The 19,218-nt window shown below is 46.5% G+C and overlaps 1 protein-coding gene across 1 annotated transcript; it reads right to left on the reverse strand.

Annotated features, from left to right (window-relative positions):
- Nucleotides 1–14,979: 14,979 nt before the first annotated feature.
- Nucleotides 14,980–19,214, reverse strand: ELFN2 (extracellular leucine rich repeat and fibronectin type III domain containing 2). Its single transcript, XM_033162380.1, has one exon. It carries the CDS (start codon nt 19,106–19,108, stop codon nt 16,700–16,702), a length of 2,409 nt encoding a protein of 802 aa, XP_033018271.1. The 5' UTR covers nt 19,109–19,214; the 3' UTR covers nt 14,980–16,699.
- Nucleotides 19,215–19,218: the final 4 nt, after the last annotated feature.

The following is a 19,218-nucleotide window of genomic DNA, read 5'->3' on the forward strand; positions in this document are numbered from 1 at the left end:
TCGCTGAGGATGGCAAAGCATTTTCCACCATACCTGAAAGCAGCAGGGCTAGTTTACACAACATAGGGCAGCCATTTTATGACTGGCGCCCATGGCATTTTCTCAAAATTCCAAATATGTCCACTGGCCCAAAAGATTGTTGGTCCTGCACAAGCCCTTGATAATTATCCAGTTTTCTATCCTCAAGTCTAGGCCCTGCTGTCTCACAGCTTCTCACCTAATCCCAGTTTTCTGCTGTCCACCTTATTTTCTAAAGTCTAAAAGTCTAAACTAGAATAATTCAGTGCTGTGTTCTCACAAGGCCACAAAGGAAATGCATTTGCTTTTTCTGTTTCCCCACAAAATGAAATATTTTCACAATTCTTGCAAATGCAGTTTAGCAATGGCAAACTACAAAGAAAAAAACACTAACATGTTTGGGGATTTATTTTTATTTTTATTTTAAAAAAAGAAAGTTAACACATTTCAAACGAGGATGATATATTTATGTATGGTGGGTTTTTTTATTTAAAAAAACGACAACAAAAAGCTTTGTTGTTGTAATTACTTGTCCAATCTTCTCTTGCCCTTCAACCCCTTAGCATTGGGATTTTTTTCTTCACTTCCCTTATTTGCCCAGCAATAAAGCTTAGCCATATGGATAGATATAACAAGTCGGGATAAAGTTTTTCTCCTTTGCTCATGAGTGCCTCTGCACTGCTGTACATTTGCAATTCATTCTTTCTCAATGGCCAGGCAATTAAGCTTCATTACCATCCCCAATAATGTCAACGCATGCTGGAGTGGGAAGAAGGGTCAGCAAACACTGGCCTTTCTCATCATCAGTGGGCATGGCAATACCAGACAGAGAAAAAAGTCAAACCTAACTTGCAAGGTAGCAGTGTGTAATCTGGCCAGCTGCCAGCCTGCGGCATCCCAGGACAGAGGTTACGAACCTCCAGATCTCTTTGTTTCCTGCTTGGAGAGCTACCCCGGCTATATCCTCCCCAGCCACACTCCATCTCCTCAGGCTGTTTGGGTGCATCTGCTTCTCTCCCTGCCTCAGCACCCCAACTTCGTGTTTATTTAAGGTTATAGACATTAATTAAAGACTGTTCAAAAACCCCTATTCAGTTCAGGGCCTGGATCTAGGTCAGCCCCAGATCATCCCAGGTTGGATTGAGGCACTGACAAAGGGCTAGAGTGGGCAGAAGGTTGGCAAGGGATCTAGAGGCAGATCTGTGGGTGATTTGCAAGGGTTTCTTGGCTCTTAAATGTTTGACAACAGAAATCCTCCACCCACTTAACCTGGGTGTAAATTGCATGCAATTGAGTGAGTCTTGCTTCTGAGTAGAAATATAAAGAACTGCAGCATGAAAAGACCTCTCTCCCCCCCCCCTTCTAAATTAGGCTGCTGAAATGACGTTAGTGGGAGTGGAGGTTGGGGTGAAAGGACTTTGAGGTGGTACTGAAAACAAATTGCTGGGCTCAGTATGTGCTCAGCAGGACACCCTGTCTCTTAATTCTCTGAGAATGTCCTGAGCCATTATACTACAACTTACTATGAAAGGTGGACTATGGGTTCAGGGGTGGGGGGTGGGGGACCGACACAAAATGGATCCCAGATGCCTGCCATCTTCCCATCCCTGTAATAGGGGCCACACACAAGGGTAAGCTGTCCTGTGTTTGTCATGTGCAGCCCTGTCTGCATTCCGCCTCAATTCGCCTCCCACCAAAACCTGCATTATTTGTCTTGCTGTTGGCAGTGGCAAAAATTACGCCACTTGTGTAATTATGTAAGGTTCGTGGTTATTACATTATTCCTCCCCATTGATTTTAGCGCGAATGGAACACATTGCAGATGTGGATCATGTCCTGACAGAAAGTAACAACAGCAAATGCCAATTCTATGTATGTAATAATAGAAAAAGAAAAAGAAATAAAAAAATTAAAAAAAAATTCTACTTGCTGGATTGATTTGCATTCTGGGCATGGGACGAATAAGCGAAAATCAGCAATATCCTCTCCTGTTCTTGTTTTTGTTGGATGCCTATGACATTCCAAGAAACTCCACAGACCCAGAGGTGGCCTGATATGCTAATGAGGTCTGAGTGTTAATCCTCACAGAAAGACACCCTTTTCTGCCTCACTGAATTTCCACATCCGTCTGTTCCCACTCATATTTTTCTTCCTTTCTAATGTTGGGCTTTGAAATGTTTTTCAGGACCCTTTCTTTTGCCAACGTAGCCAGAAATGCTATATCTGTCAAACTTGCCCTTACCTTGCACTTGTCAGAAGGGCAGGAGGTCTCTTTGGGCTGGGAGTTGACAACCCTTGTCTCCAGCAGGAGTGGAGTTCTGTCTGCTCCGCTGATGTATCAAAACCCGAAGCAGAAGGCCTTCCTCTCTCCAGCCTGCCTCCTCTCTGACCTTCTGTCAGGAACAACCCTTAGTGCTAATTGCGCTGTGAAGGCTAGCTCATGAAAAAAGTGAGAAGCCGGCAGGGGGAAAGTTTGCTTCCTGTAGGCCTTTGAGAAACTCTGCGAGAAGCCATCACTGAAGGTGTTGAAGCACAGCCAATTAATAGCGCTCTCAGATAGTCAATCCACTGACCCAGCAAGGCAACCTAATAGCAAATAAGTACTTACCTTCTTCGTTCTGAGCTCGGCTGGGCTACCACAGTATTTGCACACAGCTCTCAAGCTATGAATCAGGCTTTTTATGGTGCATTTGTATTGGCAGCACCTCCTCCTCCTCGAGCCTCTTCCTCCCAAGTAGTAGGGTTCTCCTTGAAGAGGAACAGTTTTGCACGGGTTGTATACCTCGCCCTCTTTGGTACAATTCCTCACTGAGTGGCCCTTGCAGCAAAATGGCGGAGGTGGTTTGAATGGCAGCCTAGGCTAGGAAACTGAGGGACTGAAGAGTGCAATTTTATTCATTTCTGCTCAGACACAAGTCTCACTGTGTCTAATTGCACTCACTCCTAGCTGTGCGTATAGGATTGCAGAATTACTTGCTTTAGTGGTGGTGCTGTTAGAGCTCAACAAGCCACTCAAATCCTGTATTCATTTCAGAGTTTTCAAAGGCAATCAGATGATATCAAAACAAAATGGTTGCTGGCTGATTTGGGCACATTGGTTACCTGAATTGTCTGCATGTTTTCTGTGAGTTACGTTGCTCTTGTTCACATAAGGCAGCAAGCCAAACTCACCATGGCTGCAGATTGTGGTTAACAAAGAGAGAGCTTAACCAGGCAACCATTGCAGGGAATGCTATGAGGAGGCCATCTATGTTCCTGCTCAGTCTGCTGTTCAGGTGCTAAATGCTGATGAGCTTTCCCTTCTTATACGTATAGGCTAATTCACACCCATTGAGGCAGATTTAGAAATAATTTCTATAATCAAAATAAAAATATGACACATCTCATGAGGGATAGGCAAATCTGTCATTTTCAGTTTTCTCTTTTTTCCACTTTTAAACAGAGTCGTCCTCCACAACAGTTTATGAAAAAAATCCCAATGAAAATTGATCATTTTAGTTTGAATTTCTACTAATACACACATTTGTATGTAATCTCCTATAATATACAGTTATGTGAAGCAAATTCCCCTAAAATTGTGTATTTTTACCCTAGTATATGTGTTTTTGTTATGTACTGAGTTGAATAGGATTCAGAATGCAGCAGTCTGATTGGTCCGCAGGAGCCACCCAATCCAGCTCCAGGTGGAAGCGAATCCGCAACCCAATTGGCATACAGGAGTATCCCGGAATTAGCCAATCACGTGGGGAATTAGCCATTGTGTAAATAGTGTATATAAAGCAAATGTTTTGGGGGAACTGCATTCCTCACTACTATGAGCTGAATAAAGAGCATGAAATTCACACTTGACCCCGAGTATATTTCAGTTTTTATGCATGCTACTTGACTTTAGAAAGACATTGCAAAATTCAGATAATTGTGAATTTAAAAGAATAGCTGTACTTTGGTCCTCACATTGTTTCAGAAAGTGCAAATCAGGTGGATTCCCCTTTAAGGGTGAACTTAATTCACTCTTAAAGGGAAATTCACTCCTCCCCCAATCCCTACATCTCACCATAGTAGGTGGAAATGGTGGCCTGCTTACTCCACTGTCTGGGTCCCTACTGTTGATGGGCAACCACTGCACTATAAAAACCACTTTTTATAGTTATTTATCCTTAAACCAGACTTGGACCAGAAAACCCTTCAAACAGAGGACTCCTTAAAACAGGGGTTGTTTGACTCCAACTCCTACAAGCCTCAGCCAACATGGCCAATGGGTTGAAGGGATCTGGAGTCCAACAACATCTGAAGCTCACCATGTTGGCTACCCCTGAAATAGAGGGTCATCTTCTATAAAGCAGGATGCCTGGCCACCTTTTCTCTCAAGCAATTCATGTCTCCAGTATTGATTACAGGTAGGTAGCTGTGTTGGCCTGCAATAGTCAAAACAAAATAAAAAATAAAAAAGTTCCTTCCAGTAGCACCTTAGAGACCAACTAAGTTTGTTCTTGGTATGAGCTTTCATGTGCATGCACACTTCACGAAAGCTCATACCAAGAACAAACTTAGTTGGTCTCTAAGGTGCTACTGGAAGGATTTTTATTTTTATTTTCCAGTATTGGTATCAGTGCCTGAAAGGTCAAGAAAGCCTTAGGAAGGGTAGGGATGGAGTTGAGGGTGCTTGCTTGTTTCTCTGAGGAGGCAGGATAGAAACAAAAGGGTGGGAAGAACAGTCTTTCACTCACTGAGATAACTTTTGGCTGTTGCAGGAAGCGTTGGTTTGCTTTCCTGTCTGCCACAGGATGCACAGTCATCAGGCATTATAATAGACAAGTTTGAAATGATGCATAAGTCATTAAGCATCCTGCTTTTTTGGCACTTCCTATATCGTGCAAAGCTGGCAACCTATCCACCACACATAGAAATTCTTCTGCCGTGGCTTCCCAAATTGTCATACAGACCTCCAATGCTACTTCACATGGGCCTTGGGGTGTGTGTGTGTGAGAGAGAGTGAGCATTAGTAGTGTCTGAAAATAGAAGCCTGACATCCGGGTGAGCTACGTCACAAATTAAATTGAAAAGCAAATGTTAACTGTGTTCTAGTCTCTTGTAATAAGCAATACCTGTAAAGATTTTGTACTTTTATTTCATTAAATGTGTTTTTATATGTGTTGGAAGCCTCCCGGAGCAGCTGGGGCAACCCAGCCAGATGGGTGGGGTATAAAATAATAATAATAATAATAATAATAATAATAATAATAATAATAATAATAATAATATCCCATCGCTACCTCTGAGATTGGAATACTAAGAGTTGGAGGGGACCTTGTAGAACATTTGTTCTAACCTGCCGCTTGATGCAAGGAATCCAGAATTAGGGCACTCCCAAGAGATGGCTGCCCTGCCTCTACTTCAGGAAATCTGCTTGAAGAGGGAGAGCCCACCACCCCACTAAACAATTGCTTCTATTTTTGATGTGCTCTTGCCATCAAGACGTTTCTCCCAACGTTTCTCCCAACCAAAATATATCCTCCTGCAACTTAAGCCCAATCGGTCATAACTTAAGCCCCTTTGGGGCAGCAAAGAATGGGCCTTTGCTGTCTTCTATGTGACAACCCTTTTGAGTATTTGAAGAGTTGCCCATTTGACTCGGATTCTTCAACTGTTTATGTAACCGGAGCCCTCCATTTTACAAAGGATTGTGTCTCTGGGTGTGCAGGTTCACTCTGTTGTTTCTGCTTTAGGCACCATAAGGCCAGCCTTCACTAGATGCTCCTCTCCAGCTCTCACCTAAAATACAAAAGTTACAATTCATCAGAGTTAGGTAAGCTTAACTCTGTTGGTGTCAGTGGGCTTAAAGGGTGCCTAACTCTGTTTTCGGCTATGACCAATGTGCTTTTTCTTTTTCTTTTTCACATAGCACAGTGCAGTGATGTGTGTATTTGTGTGGTGTGTGCATGTGTCATCTTGTTGTGAGGTATCTCCAGGATGCCGAGCACATGCCCCACCACCCCAGTGCAGCTTTTATCTTGCATTCCTCCTCCCATTATAACTATATTGTCTCTGCCAGGACGGTTTCAACCAAGGAGCATTTTTCTACAGAAGTCATTCACAAGAATCTTCATCACCTGTAAAACGTTTGGGGTTTTTCCCCCAGAAAGCAAATGGAAGGAAAGCAACCTTAGGTGAGCAGTCCCAGTCATACTCTTAACTCGTTTTTCTTTTCTTTTCTTTTTTAATAAGAAATTTATTGCAAATATAGAAATTGATTTTCTCCATACAGGAATCTCCGATTCAAGGAAAACAATTTCGTGCCATTCAGTTTAAAACGTGTGTAGGATGGGGGAGAGGGAGGAAGAAATATCAAATAAAACTCAAACCTAAAATTAAATCAAACTTCAAAAAATAAATCTCCATACACAACCAAGATTCACAGGATCATTACAGGAGGAGGAGGGAACCCGAATGGCTGGTGAGGACCCAAACCAGCAGATGCCTCCAATTGTGTATTACATTCAAGGGGCAGGGGAGCAGAAGTGGGACTTCAAGGGGAGACTGGGAGGAGAGGGGGTACTACCCCCCTGCTCTTGTACCCCAATTCTGTGCTTGTGGGTGGCAGGGCTATGCAGGGATTCCACCCCTCTTACAACTGGCTCCCTCTCCTCATGTCGTAGTATGGATTGGGAGTGTAGGAGTCACCTGAAAGCAAGGCCTCGTATTGGAATCAAAGGCCAAGAATGGAGGTGGGGGGCAGGCGAGGGTCTAAGGAAATTCATCCCTCCAGATGTGTGTATCTGGGAAAGGAGATGTGTGTATCTGGGAGGAAGGACCTTCCATTTGCAGTCGTCTTCCACTGTGGGTTTCCTGCCTTCCTGAAGTATATGGAGTTAAATCTTCCTGAAGAAGATACAGTAGACAGAAAGGGGTAGATGTTTTATTCCAGTTCGCAGAAGAAAGGAACATCGATGAAGAGATCCCCAAGGTGGCTTAAGATCTGCTTCACAGAGTTGATCTCCACAAAGTACCAAAAAAGCAGGAATGTTAAAAGAGCATGGTGGGGGATGAAAGTTTCCTCAAAGCCCACAAAAAACCCCAAATAAAACAAAAGCTCAGTACAAAACATTTCACAGTGAGATTGATTAAAGAACAACTTCCCAGTGTTGTAGTTTATACACCGTGACTCTAGGGAGGCTGTTGTCCCTGATCCTGGAAGGGTTGCACTTTCATCTGTGCGCAGTGTCATGGCTGTCGAGCGGTGGGTGATGGCCGCCACTTAAAAAGGGATCCCCCCCATCTGTTAAATGGGCTTGCCACATGCTATCTTTGCTGGTCCTTTTATATGCTCAGGGCAAGGAAGATGGAGCCCATTAAGCAGCTCTTGATGTCCTTCTGAGGCTGCAATCTTCTCAATGAGATTTGGATAAGTTGGGCTTTCTGGTGCTTAGTTCATGGACTGCTCATCTTGGCATATTGTCTTGTATACTATGCACGTGGTTGCATCTTGCAATGTCTATTTCAGCTAGTATGTCAACTGATGAGATTATGCTTAATGAGAGTATATAGAATTAGGCTCTGGATTCCAAGAACTGGTAACTGGGTTCCGCAAATCACTTATCCTCCAACTTGTTCCATTCTTCTCTCCATCTCCACCTCATTAAATTTCCTAATCCTGTCTGCTTTTGTTCCTGGTCTCCTCCTCCATCACCTCATTTTCCCCCAACACTACACTGTGTCCTTGCCCAGTTTTCCAATGGAGGTCTTATCAAATGAGGACTTCCCACTGAACACTTCAACAGCAGAGATGGGCCCTGCTTTACAATGTTCTACTATAACCAGGGCTAGGAGGCTTTATTGGGTGAGGGACTTATTTCCTCATGGGAAACCTTCTGGGGTGGGACCATATGTCAGCAAGGACAGGACTGAATGCAAAAGCTGGTGAAGCAACAGACGTGACTCTTACCTTTGTAGAGTTGGCTCATTCCAGCTCTGCAAAAACCATGTTTCAACAAATATCCAAATCTCTACATCCAAGCAAGCAAAATGTGCTGGCCATACTTCAAGGACACAGCCCAGGCAGGGAAAAGCACTTGGGGAGGGCATGGAGCAGGGATGGTGTTGGAGGAGGAGTATGGGCTGGGTAGAGGCCATGGTCTGAAGGCACGTGAGGCCCCCACCTTCCTGAAGCTAAGGAGGTCTGGGTCTGATTTCCAGGGAATCACATGTGCATTGGTGGGATATAAATGTAAGCAACTATATTAAAAATAAGCACATGTATGTGTGGCCTGTGGAACAGTTCTGTGGGTCGGGGGGGGCCTGGAGGACTGCATTCACTGCCCCACCTCTGAGCAAAAGGTTCCCCATTGCTGTCCTACAAAGACTCTTGGAACACACATTGATTTGCCAACGTTTCATGCAGTGTTCAGTACACAGATCAGCACTTACAGAGATCCAATGCTCTGAACCAGAACCTCCATGCCCCACTGTCTGGACAATCAGCCCTTCTTTCTAGTCATTTTATATATTCTAAGGTACACATTTTCCTCTTCATTTTCACCACTATGTCACTCTTTCTTCATGATGCCCTCCTACAACCCCCCTCCTATTTTCTTATCACTTTTTCCCCCTGGAACAGATATAGTAATTTCTATGGAGAATTGGTAGTAGGGATTCCAGTGAAGTTCTCCGAACATAGGATCACAATCAGATTTCGGAAGGCTAATTGAAACCCATCTCAAAGGAGAGGTGAGTTTTATGGCCCCTGAATTACATCTTCTCTGGCTCAGATTAAAACCTGAGCAGGAAAAGAATTCCTAGCCTCCCCGCTCCCATCAATGCTATCTCTCATAGTTACTTAATGCCCTCCCTGCTAGTCCCAGTTTTCTGAAACTATTCCATTCTTCCTTTCATTTACCTTTCATTTACCAGGGACAGCAGAAAGTAAGATGACTGGAGGGAATATTTCCCCCTTCCCCCTTCTGTTGCACTGATGTGATTAGCAGTGTAACAGGATGCAAAAACTCGGAAGGCCATGGAAGATGTGGTTCTCCCAAGAGTTGCTGCAATTGCAGTGGGGAAAGTGTGACAGAAATGGAAAGCTCCTCCCCTCCTCACCTCATGCATCATGCCTTCAAATAAAAGGAAGACGTGTGTTGGGGAGGTTCTTGGCTGCAGTGGCTGCTGCTGCTGCTGAGGGAAACTTCCAGGGACTGCAACAATTTGTGGGGTTGGGGATTTTTCTAAGCTCTTGGCTTGGCTTGGAGAAATGATCTGAGACTTTCATTTTTTTCTCATAATATCTTTAAAAAAAACAACACCTTAATCCAATACAAGCTTTGGAGAGCTCATCCACATGTCTCTAACTGCCCTGAGCTAGTAAAATAGCCCAAATGACCACAGTGATCCATTATGGCCTTACAAGATCTAATTATCACTGTTTTCTGCATTATTTACCCTCCATTCCACAGGTGTCCCTCGCTGTCCCCCAGACTTCTGTGTTTCCCTGTCAACCCCAAATCTTTATATAGTGTTGGCTTCCCAGAGGCTGAGTGAAACTGATATTTCTTCATATCTGACCTCCTCCAAAGTTGTGTGACAATTTTTCATGCATAAGGTAGGGCAAAGCTATCTCAAGTTTCATCCTGTGTTTGTATTTGGCCTGGCAGGAGAGGAGCTAGAACCAAGTAGTTTGATGAAAAGACAAAGAACTTCTGTGCAATCCTCAGGGAAGCTTAGGATGAAAATCAAAGCTTCAAGCTAGCCCAGGGTCACTTGTCTACAGCAGATTCTTAAACAGGCACCTTCACAATACAAGGTCTCCAGTTTCCTAACAGGCTGGTATACTGAATGGTAACCATTATAGAAGGCTGTGCTTTTGACTTTTCTTTTTTTTGCAACTTTTCCAAGTGACCCCATCCACCTGTCTTGGGTATCCTCAACAAGCTTTTTCCAATCACTGGACTGGGCAGCTCAGAGTGATGATAGCCAGAAAAAGGCACCTGAAAGTTTCCTTATGCTGGTTTTGTGGAGCAGCAGTACTAACTTGGACTTGAGTCCCAAACAGATATTTCCTCCTCTTGTTAGTCCAACATATGCATGTATCTGCCACTTGATTCCTGTCCCACAATCTTGGCTTTCTTATGCCTCTCTTCCAGTTCTATTGTCATGATCTTCTGTCACCACCCCTCTTGCTCTCCCTCACCACATATCATCACCTTCCTTTTGGGGGTCCCTCTTCCTATTACCTCTCCCCACTCCCATCTGGCCTCTGAGAGCCTCTAGTTAAGTATTGGGGCTGATTAGCATTGCAAACACATCGACACCACCTCAGCCAAGATTCCTTGACATAAATTTCCATTTGTCGTTCATGAATATTTCAAGCCCACCTCAGGAGAAATTATCTGGCACAGGAGGCAAGAAAGCAAAGAATGAAGCTGGGGTGGCACTGCAGTATTTGCAGAGGCGGTGCCTGTGGCATCTTCCAATGAGATCAAAATCACAGCACAGTGTCTTTTTCACAGGTTGTAGGTGCTGTACTCCTGACCCTCCTAGGAGATTTCTCCTGACTCATTTCTAGAGGAAGTGCGATACACTCCAGATTCTTAGCTTTTTCTTCCAACTCAGTCACAGGAGGATGGGCTGTACACACCACACCTCCCATGTGGAACAGGTGTCCTTCCTTCCGAAGTACCACTTTGGGAAGAATCTGGTCCACTGTCAGTTTTAGGTTCTTCTCTACCACTGAAGTAACCAGAGTCCCTTTCAGAGGGGAGTACGAATCCAACTCTGGCCTTCTCTTCCTCCCAGCAGTCTAAGCAAGGTCTCCTTCACTTGGTGGCTGCGAGGTCCAAGCCCAGCAAAGAAAACAAAGCAAGAATTTTCTAGGATATAAGTGTCCGGTTTCTTCTTGAACTTGCCCCAGGTATTTCAGGACTCCAAGGCAAGAATGATCAGCTCACTGTGGAGAGGCTCCTTTAGTGCATTTCTCCACCACAAAGTGGTGGGAATCAAGATCATTATGTGAGCTACACAGTGGCATCGTTACTCAGTCACCGCAAATGGATGAGGAAACTTAATCACCAGAGCCTACTGGAGTCAAGGGGAGATTCCCCACCCCCCTGCTTTGGATGAGGCCTGCAAATTCCCAATTAAGGTGCCCTTAAAGCTAAAGGTTCTGGTTCTGCACTGGGATGACCCTAGCAAAACAGATGTTTGGCCAAGGATTGGGATTTCCCTTGACCTGGCAGCCCTCACTTCACAAGCGTTTCTATGAAATCAAGACTCATGAGGGTAAATGACTACCACAGGATGAGCCCATGTTGAAGATTTGGTGCCATCATTTTGGCCTCAGAAAGTCATCCAGACCAAAGCCAGATGCTTGCAAAGGGGCAGTCTGCCTGTAGGGGTGGACTGCATTGGAAGTCGGGGTTGCTATTTTGCTGGTGGCACCTGGTTTGGGTCATCTTTGGAACCCACTCCCTCCCAAAGTTGTCAAATCACAATGGCGGTCAAGGGCATATGGGAAATTTGGAGGCAAAGTGGGAGGAAGGAGCAAAGGAGCATGGTTAGGTTTAGTCTTGACAAACCAGCACATACACAAAAGATGTTTTTGCTCAGAAAAATACAGTTAAAATCATCATGCAAATATAACGCTTAAATCTCCTCTTTTCGGACTGTGTGCATGTACTCTGTGGTTGTTCAGAGTCTCATCCAGCAGCAGGGAAAGGGTTGGTCAGAGAGAGAGCAAGCCTTCCTCTCCCTTTGCCACCCCCCTCCACTCCTAGCCTGTTGGAACAGTTCTGTCCTCCATCAGCTCTGGAAGATCCTGGGCTTGCTATGTTCCCACCACCACCTATGATCTGATCTGAATCCTTTCCCCCCCTTTTCCCTTTTCACAGAGATGGAGGAAATTGAGATCAATGGCAACACACAGCACACAGCCTCTTACGTATGATTTCATCGCAACCTGCTCCACAATAAGAGATTATGGGATGGGGAGGCTGGGGTGAAGCAGTGGAAGTGGGAAACAGGGTTTGTTTGCACCTTCCTTCCACCCTCACTGCCTTTTACCCTGATTCCGAGTCAGAAGGCAAGTTATCTCATTTCCCTAGGGTTGTGAAAATCTATCTGGGGTGGCTTTGGTGTACCTTTTAATAGTGACATAATATGGGAGAACTTTGGCTGGTGCAGTTTCTGCCACCACTGCAGCACGAGTGTGGGAGAAGCTGCCAAATTTCTCCCATCTCCACACATATTAAACGGCACAGGTATCCTGTCGTAGATGGATTTGGGTGATCCTATGACACCAGAATGATCCACAACACTTCCCCATGGATCTACATGGCCGAATGTTCCAGTTCCTCAACAAGTTCAGCACACACAACCATCACCACTTTTTAGTCATGCTGAAACATCTCCTGTCCTGCCAACAAACTCACACCTCCCTCGTTGTTTCAAGCACCATAAGGGTGTGCCATCCACACCCTTTACTCAGGCCCCCTACACCCTTTACTCAGACTGGAGTGCATTAGGGGAGTCATAAACTGTGTTTGGTCCTGCTGTTAATATCTGCCTAGGTTCACTGCACTGCAAAACTTCCCACAACATAAGAAACATGCCAGCATGCAAAAGGGATTCTGCAAGTAGTCGGGGGTTTCATTCATGAATCCACTGGGACTCAGCAGGAATGCACTTTGTCCCCCCCTTCCACTGGAACCCCTACCAGATGTTATGCCCATCTCCCTCAGTAATCTTCAAACAATTTTCATTCTTTTCCTTAGGCTTTCTTCAGGATTCTCTCACTGGGGAAGATACTCACAGTGAGCATGCCCCCAATATTTCTTCTGAGGGCTCCTGGCCAGATCTTGTAAAGGAAATATTTCAGACATGTCCTCTGGAATTTTAAGAAGGATCTACTCCTCAGATAGGGATCCACGCCCATATCCTCTCTGGGAGTGAGACAGATTGTCTCCAAATCCCAAACAAGTGTTTACTCTTGGGATTTGTCATTGGAATTCCTCCCTGCCATCACCCAAAAGCATACATCTCTTAGGGTGATGGAGGAGAAGCTCCATTGGATCAATCAGAAAAGATCCCATCTCTATTCCGTTCCTACCAAGAATGTATCTCCAGGATCTCAGCCCCCTCCACTTGTTTCCATGGTAAACAAATCCCTGAGATTTAACACGCCAATCACTGGATGGCACTACCAGCCCAGACTGCTTTTGCTATCCACACTATTGCTCAGGTAAGAGAAGGGCCCTCCTATGATTGCCATGCACTGCGGGAGGCAGTGGAGGATAGGGGTGCCTGGCGTGCTCTGGTCCATGGGATCACGAAGAGTCGGACACAACTGAACGACTGAACAACAACATGATTGCCATGCAAAGCACAGCATGTATCAGAGGTGGAAGTGAGGTGAGGAAAGAGTTCTCCCCACAGCAACCCAGTAAGCACTGACCATTCAACTACAACTGCCTTTTCACAAGAAAGATAGTTCCCTAACTACAGAGCCCACTTACCCAGTCACTTCCAAATACACTCAGCTGTTTTCCTCTTAGTTTGCTAGATCAGGCATTTTGTTTAAATTCAGCTTTACATTGTTATTCCTGCTGCTGTTGGCGGCAGGCAAACAATCGGGAAGAAGAAATACTGCAAGATGCAGAGAGATTAGCCCTGGCTGTGCAAGGCCATGCTTACCTTGAGTGTCTACATCTGGGATCCCTGTTGGGAGAAGTGACACTTCTTTTCCTGCATTGGAAAAAGGACTGTAGTTTGGTGCTTGGGAACTAGAATCCGGGACTCCTTTGGGCCAGCTCTACTAATGGAACAACACTGCCAAGAGAAGATCTTGGGAAGAGGCATTTGCCTCAGTGATGGCTCCTGAAACAACTCCTTGCTTCGTGAGCTCCATCACTGAAAAGGGATTGCTAGGAGATTCCCTGGCTGAAGTAACTTGTGCTTTGTTGGTGTGTTCTGATGCAGGCAGGCAGTGGCGGGCTATAAGCTATGGAGCTTTGCTGCAAGGTAGAGATGTGAGGAAACTTCATGGTGGTGAGCAGAGGGAGGGTACGCCTTATCAAGTGGTGTAATAAGACATAGCAAGGCAGGGAGGGCAAGAGGGAGTGGAAACGTTCTGGAAAGCAGAGACGCTTTATGCTTGGCACTAGAACTGATAAAACATTCCCTATCACCTCCTCTATAGAACAGAGCCTTCATAGAGTGGCTCTGCTATTTAGGTTTAGTAAATTACCTATAATGTCATACTCTGCAGGGGTGCTACCTAAGTATCTCATGCTTGCTTCCTGTTCTATACCAGCTCTCCTTGATTAAACAATCCCTTATCTCCATGGCAGCTTGAGGCCACATTGGAGCTGCTGAATAACTCCAAGCAGTGCACTTAGCCTGTGCCTCTTTGTGTCTATTGAACATTGCCTTCTCTGCTGTTCCCATTGGCCACTGACACTCTTTCCCAGGGGCAAAAGGAAGTATGGTGGTCAGGAGTAGGACATCTGCATGTGCAAGGAAGCAATGAGATCTAAGTGGCAATCTCGGATATCAGCGTATTATCTTCACTCAAGGGTGGCTCCCCACTCTGCCCCCACCACATTCTATAAGTTTATGTAAATTTTGTTACTGGGCTTAAATTTTTGTCATCTCACTTAGTGCTGCTATAGCCTAAATACTAATTCAATAAAATATATTCTGTTCTATTCAATGGACATGAAGAACAGGTGACGGCAGCATGGTGGCAGGTCAGTGGTTGAGACTGGCCTGCCCACCAGTTTAACTGACGGATGCCTATGCTTTCCCATTCTGATCCGACCCTTTATACACTGCCTTGAATATTATTCAAGGCAGTGTAGAATAAGCACCTTGCCTTTAGGCCTTCTTTAACCCTCTCTGCTCCCATCCAGTGTTCCGTCGTAACAGCATCCTGTACTGCAAGAACAGACAATGTGGTGGCCTCCAGATATTGTTGAATTGCAACTCCCATCTGCCCCAGCCAAGATGGGTAATGTCCAGGCATGGTGGGAGCTGCGGTCCCAACATCTGGAGGGCACTATGCTAGCTACCGCTGCAGTGCAGTGTATTTATTCAACCATCAGAGTGTTAGATTGATTCCCTTCCTATATCCCTAATTGGGTCAAGATCTGGCAGTGAGGTGTAAAGGAAGCCTATTTGAGATTCGCCTCGCCCACCAAGGACCTCATAGCTGATCACAGCCATTCTTTCAGCGTAAGCAGCAGCGGATGGGAGCCCATCTGCCTGTCCATCATGAGACTCTGCTCTGCAGGATGCCCAACATATTCTGGGATGGAGTTGTGTGCTGTTCCCTAAGCCAGGTGTATCCGGGGTCAGGGTTCCTTGAGATCATAGAAGGGTTGCAGATGCTGCCATCCTTCTCTTCCCCTCACCTTGGCAATTCCTCTTTCCATGTGTCAGGCAGCACAATCACCCTCTCCTCTTGGAAGACAACTGAACAGCCCACTGAGGTGCAGGGAGGCACCTTGCTAATGCTCTTTCTCTTCCTAACAAATGAGGAAGGGTATGGAGGAGACCCTACTACTGATGCTCCATCTCCCAGCCCCTTCCAGAGTGGAGGAAGCCAAGCCATCTTGCGGCAGCCTACACCACACAAGGTTCATGGGCAGGTGAGGACATGCCAAGAAAGCCTCCATTTTTGCTCTTTGCTCCTGTCCTTGTGCAGATAAGGATATATGGAGGAGGTGGGAGCAGGGCAGTAGACCTAGAAAACTTCTCTGAGCACAGATAGGACATTTGTATTACACCATGTCTTCATCTGGACTCTGAGGCCCTTGAAACAATGGGGATCACTTTTCAACAAGCTGTGCCAACACAGCTGAGGCTAATGTTAAATGACCCAACCACAGCAGCAGAGGTTGGCCACCTGGGTCTTTCCCATGAGACTGACACTTGTACTCTCTGCAGGCTGCTAATCCCACATTCCGCACTCACACAACTGGCCCTTGGCCGCATGGCTGGGTTGTTGAAATGCTTCCCCAGCTGTGGGAGATCCACTCACAGGAAAGTGCCTCCCGTGCACTAGGCCAGCCTTCACCAAGCTTGTGCTCTCCAGATGTTTTGGGCTACAATTCCCATCAGCCTTGGGCACCACAGCCATGCTGGATGGGTCTGGTAATAGACATAGTGCAAAGCCTATGAGGGGGCACCAAGTTGGGGAAGGCTGCGCTAAGGCAACCTTTTAAGAGCCCCTTTAAGTATAGGGAAGGGAAGAATGAGGAGGCATCACCCCTTCCCTGCCTCCCTTTTGTCTGGGGAATAAGCAAAATCCTCTCTTTCTGGAACAAGATAGCAAACCGGAACAGAAAAATCATGTGGGCTGTCTTAGCCTATGCCTGATTAGCATCCTTCCTTTGCTACTTCTGCTACCTACCAGCCCAGTATCTCCCTTAACAGTCACCCCCTTCTCTTTACTTCAGTTTAAAAGCAAGTGTCTCCTCCCCACCAATCCGAAGGAGTTAACAGTGGTCCCCATAACACAGTAGAGACAATTCACTTTACTTGGGCCTTTTTTCCTGTTCATTTTTGTAAACTTTTAAGAAATGGTTTTCAGTTTCTTTTATCAGGGTTTTGTTTTGTTTTTGTTTTTCACAGTCAGGTGGGTTAATTTGTGTATGTGTGTGTTTGTGTGTTGATTTTCTTTCTTTTAATGAGAGAGTCACAACTTCTGCTGAGCAGAGACACCTTTCCAGTAATCCAAGATATCGTGCAGGTCTTCGTCCTTGGCAAACTGGACCTTCTTCCGCAGGGCGTGGCCGGCCGCCATGTAAACCTCCTCCCGGTGGTGCTTCTTGTAAGGCCGGAAACGCTCCCAGATCTTATGGGTGCTCTCTGAGGAGTACTCTGGGCTGGAGGAATAGCCCGAGAAGTAATGTCTAGGTGAGAGCTGAGAATATGTGGAGTCCCGCTTGGACCGGGAGAGTGGCTTAAGAAAGGACACCCTCTGACTTAAGGTGTCACCGCTCTCCTCATAGTAGAGAGCTGGGAAGGAATGCCGGTGTTCACTGCAGTGGTAGGATGGTTTCACCTCCAGGTGGTGGATGGCACCTGGGGACACGAGGGGAAGACGATCCAAGGGGCTGTTGAGTGGGCTTCCTTTCTCAATGTACTTGGAGTCTGCCTTACTCAAAGGTGGATGGTCGGGTACATCAAGGCTGAAGACCTTGGCACTCTTGATGGAGCCGCTGGAGGAGACGCTGCAGGTTTTCCTGGTCACCGCAGCATCTGCACTGAGCTGACGCTGCAGGGGATGGTGGGAGCTCTCCTTGTAGGGTGGTGAGAGGAAGCTTGGCCGCTCCAGCCCAACAGAGGAACCGGCTGGTATGGACTGGCATTCAAAAGCCATGTCAGAGTCAACACCACCCCCTCCCCCCAAGAAAGAGGCTGTGTCCAGCTTGAGGGCATCAATGCAGTTGTTGATTATCTGGTTCACCTTGTCCACTTCCTTGGCAATTGTTGAGATTTCAGCAGCTGAACCTTGCCCATTATCCAGTTCATGCAGGTCATCATCCCGCTGTGACCTGTCCAGCCCATCCCCGCCACCTGTCCGAACCTCAATGTAATTGCCCTTGGTGGTGACCTTGGGAGTATCCATGCCAGCCTCCATGGATTTGGATGAGGGCATCTTCTCCCCAATCATGGATGGAAGAGAGGACATCCGTGAGACAGGGATGACAGGCGGCTCCCCCAACTTCTGTGACGGATGTACGATTGAGCTGGTATCAATATCTGAGCCATAACGCATCTCCAAAATGGTTTTCTTGACGTTGAGGGACTTTTGCTTCTCCTCTTGCATCCTACGCTTCCTCAGGCAATAATAAACAATGCCAAGGATAATAACCATTCCAAAAAGACAACCTAAGATGGTCATGATGTAATGGGTAGTGGTGGATGTGTTGGCCATGGGTTCCTCTCTCCCTTTGCTCCTGGTGGCAAAGGAGAGGCAGGTGTGGTTATAGCGCTTGGAGTTGCGTATGGAAGCCACACAAAAGGTATAGTCTGTATGAGCCTTCAGGTGGGTGAGAGTGACAACTTCCTTCTTCTTCTTCAGAGTCATTACATCAGAGATGTAGCTGTTATTGTACTGGACCAGCACATACATCTTGCTGAAGGGGAATGGGATGGTCACCACCAAGGCAGCTGAGGTGATAGTCACCTGCTGGAGCTTGATGCTGGGGATGTAAGAGGAATCTGTGGTGGAAGACGCTGGAGGCTCTACTGAGAGGAAGTCTGGGCTGATGCCTGAGTTCTCAGCATTGTCCTCCTCCCTCTGAGAATCTGGGATGTATGGTGTGGGGTTGATCCTGGAGATCAATGGGTAATTGCCATCCCCACACATTGACTTGAAGATGGTGATGGCATTGCGACTGTGGTGTGGCCGAGGCATGAGAAGTGGGTAGCCGGCAAACTCCCGGGGAGTCTCACACTGCAGGCGGTCATAGTTTTTGGTAACATTGTTGAAGGCCACCAGCCACATGAGGAAACCATAGAGGTTGCAGTCGCAGTTGAAGGGGTTCCCAGCCAGTTCGCACACCATCAGGTTGCTGAGGCTGGTGAAGGTGCTACCCTCCAGGCGGCTGAGGCGATTGGAGGACAGGTCGATGCTGATGAGGCTGGGGCATTCATTGAAGGCAGTGGGGGTGACCACCTCGATCAGGTTGTGCTGCACAAAGAGGAACTGGAGCCGGCCCATGCCGCGCAGCATGCTCTCTGTCAGGTTGGTGAGCTTGTTGTAACCCAGCTGCAGCACCTGCAGGTTGGACTGCCCCATGAAGGCTCCATCCTCGATGTAGGAGATCTCGTTCTTCGTCAGGTTGAGGTCTGTCAAGTTACCAAAGCGGTTGAGGGAGGAGTAGAGCACCACTTTGAGCTTGTTCTCATTCAGCCGCAGGTCGTGCACAGTGCTGTTGATGTGCTGGGGGATGGTCTCGTACGGAGGCTGGTTCTGGCTGCAGATAGCGAGCCAGACGTAACCCTTGTCTCCTTCGATAAGCCAGCAGTCGCTCCAGACACTGCTGGGGGCAGAAATGCAGAGCAGGGTAGCCACCCAGAATCCCAGACGGAGCATGTTGGGCTACAGTGCCCCCTTTAGGCTAAAAGAGGCAAACCCAGCAACAAGAAGAACAAGAACAACAGAATTGAGAAGGAAATGTCAAGAGGGCAACTTGACACACTCGG

Source organism: Lacerta agilis, chromosome 10, assembly GCF_009819535.1.
Source record: "Lacerta agilis isolate rLacAgi1 chromosome 10, rLacAgi1.pri, whole genome shotgun sequence".
Taxonomy (NCBI): domain Eukaryota; kingdom Metazoa; phylum Chordata; class Lepidosauria; order Squamata; family Lacertidae; genus Lacerta; species Lacerta agilis.

Excerpts from the sequence above, each read along its gene's own strand:
- ELFN2 (XM_033162380.1), bottom strand. The coding sequence starts at position 19,108 with ATGCTCCGTCTGGGATTCTGGGTGGCTACCCTGCTCTGCATTTCTGCC.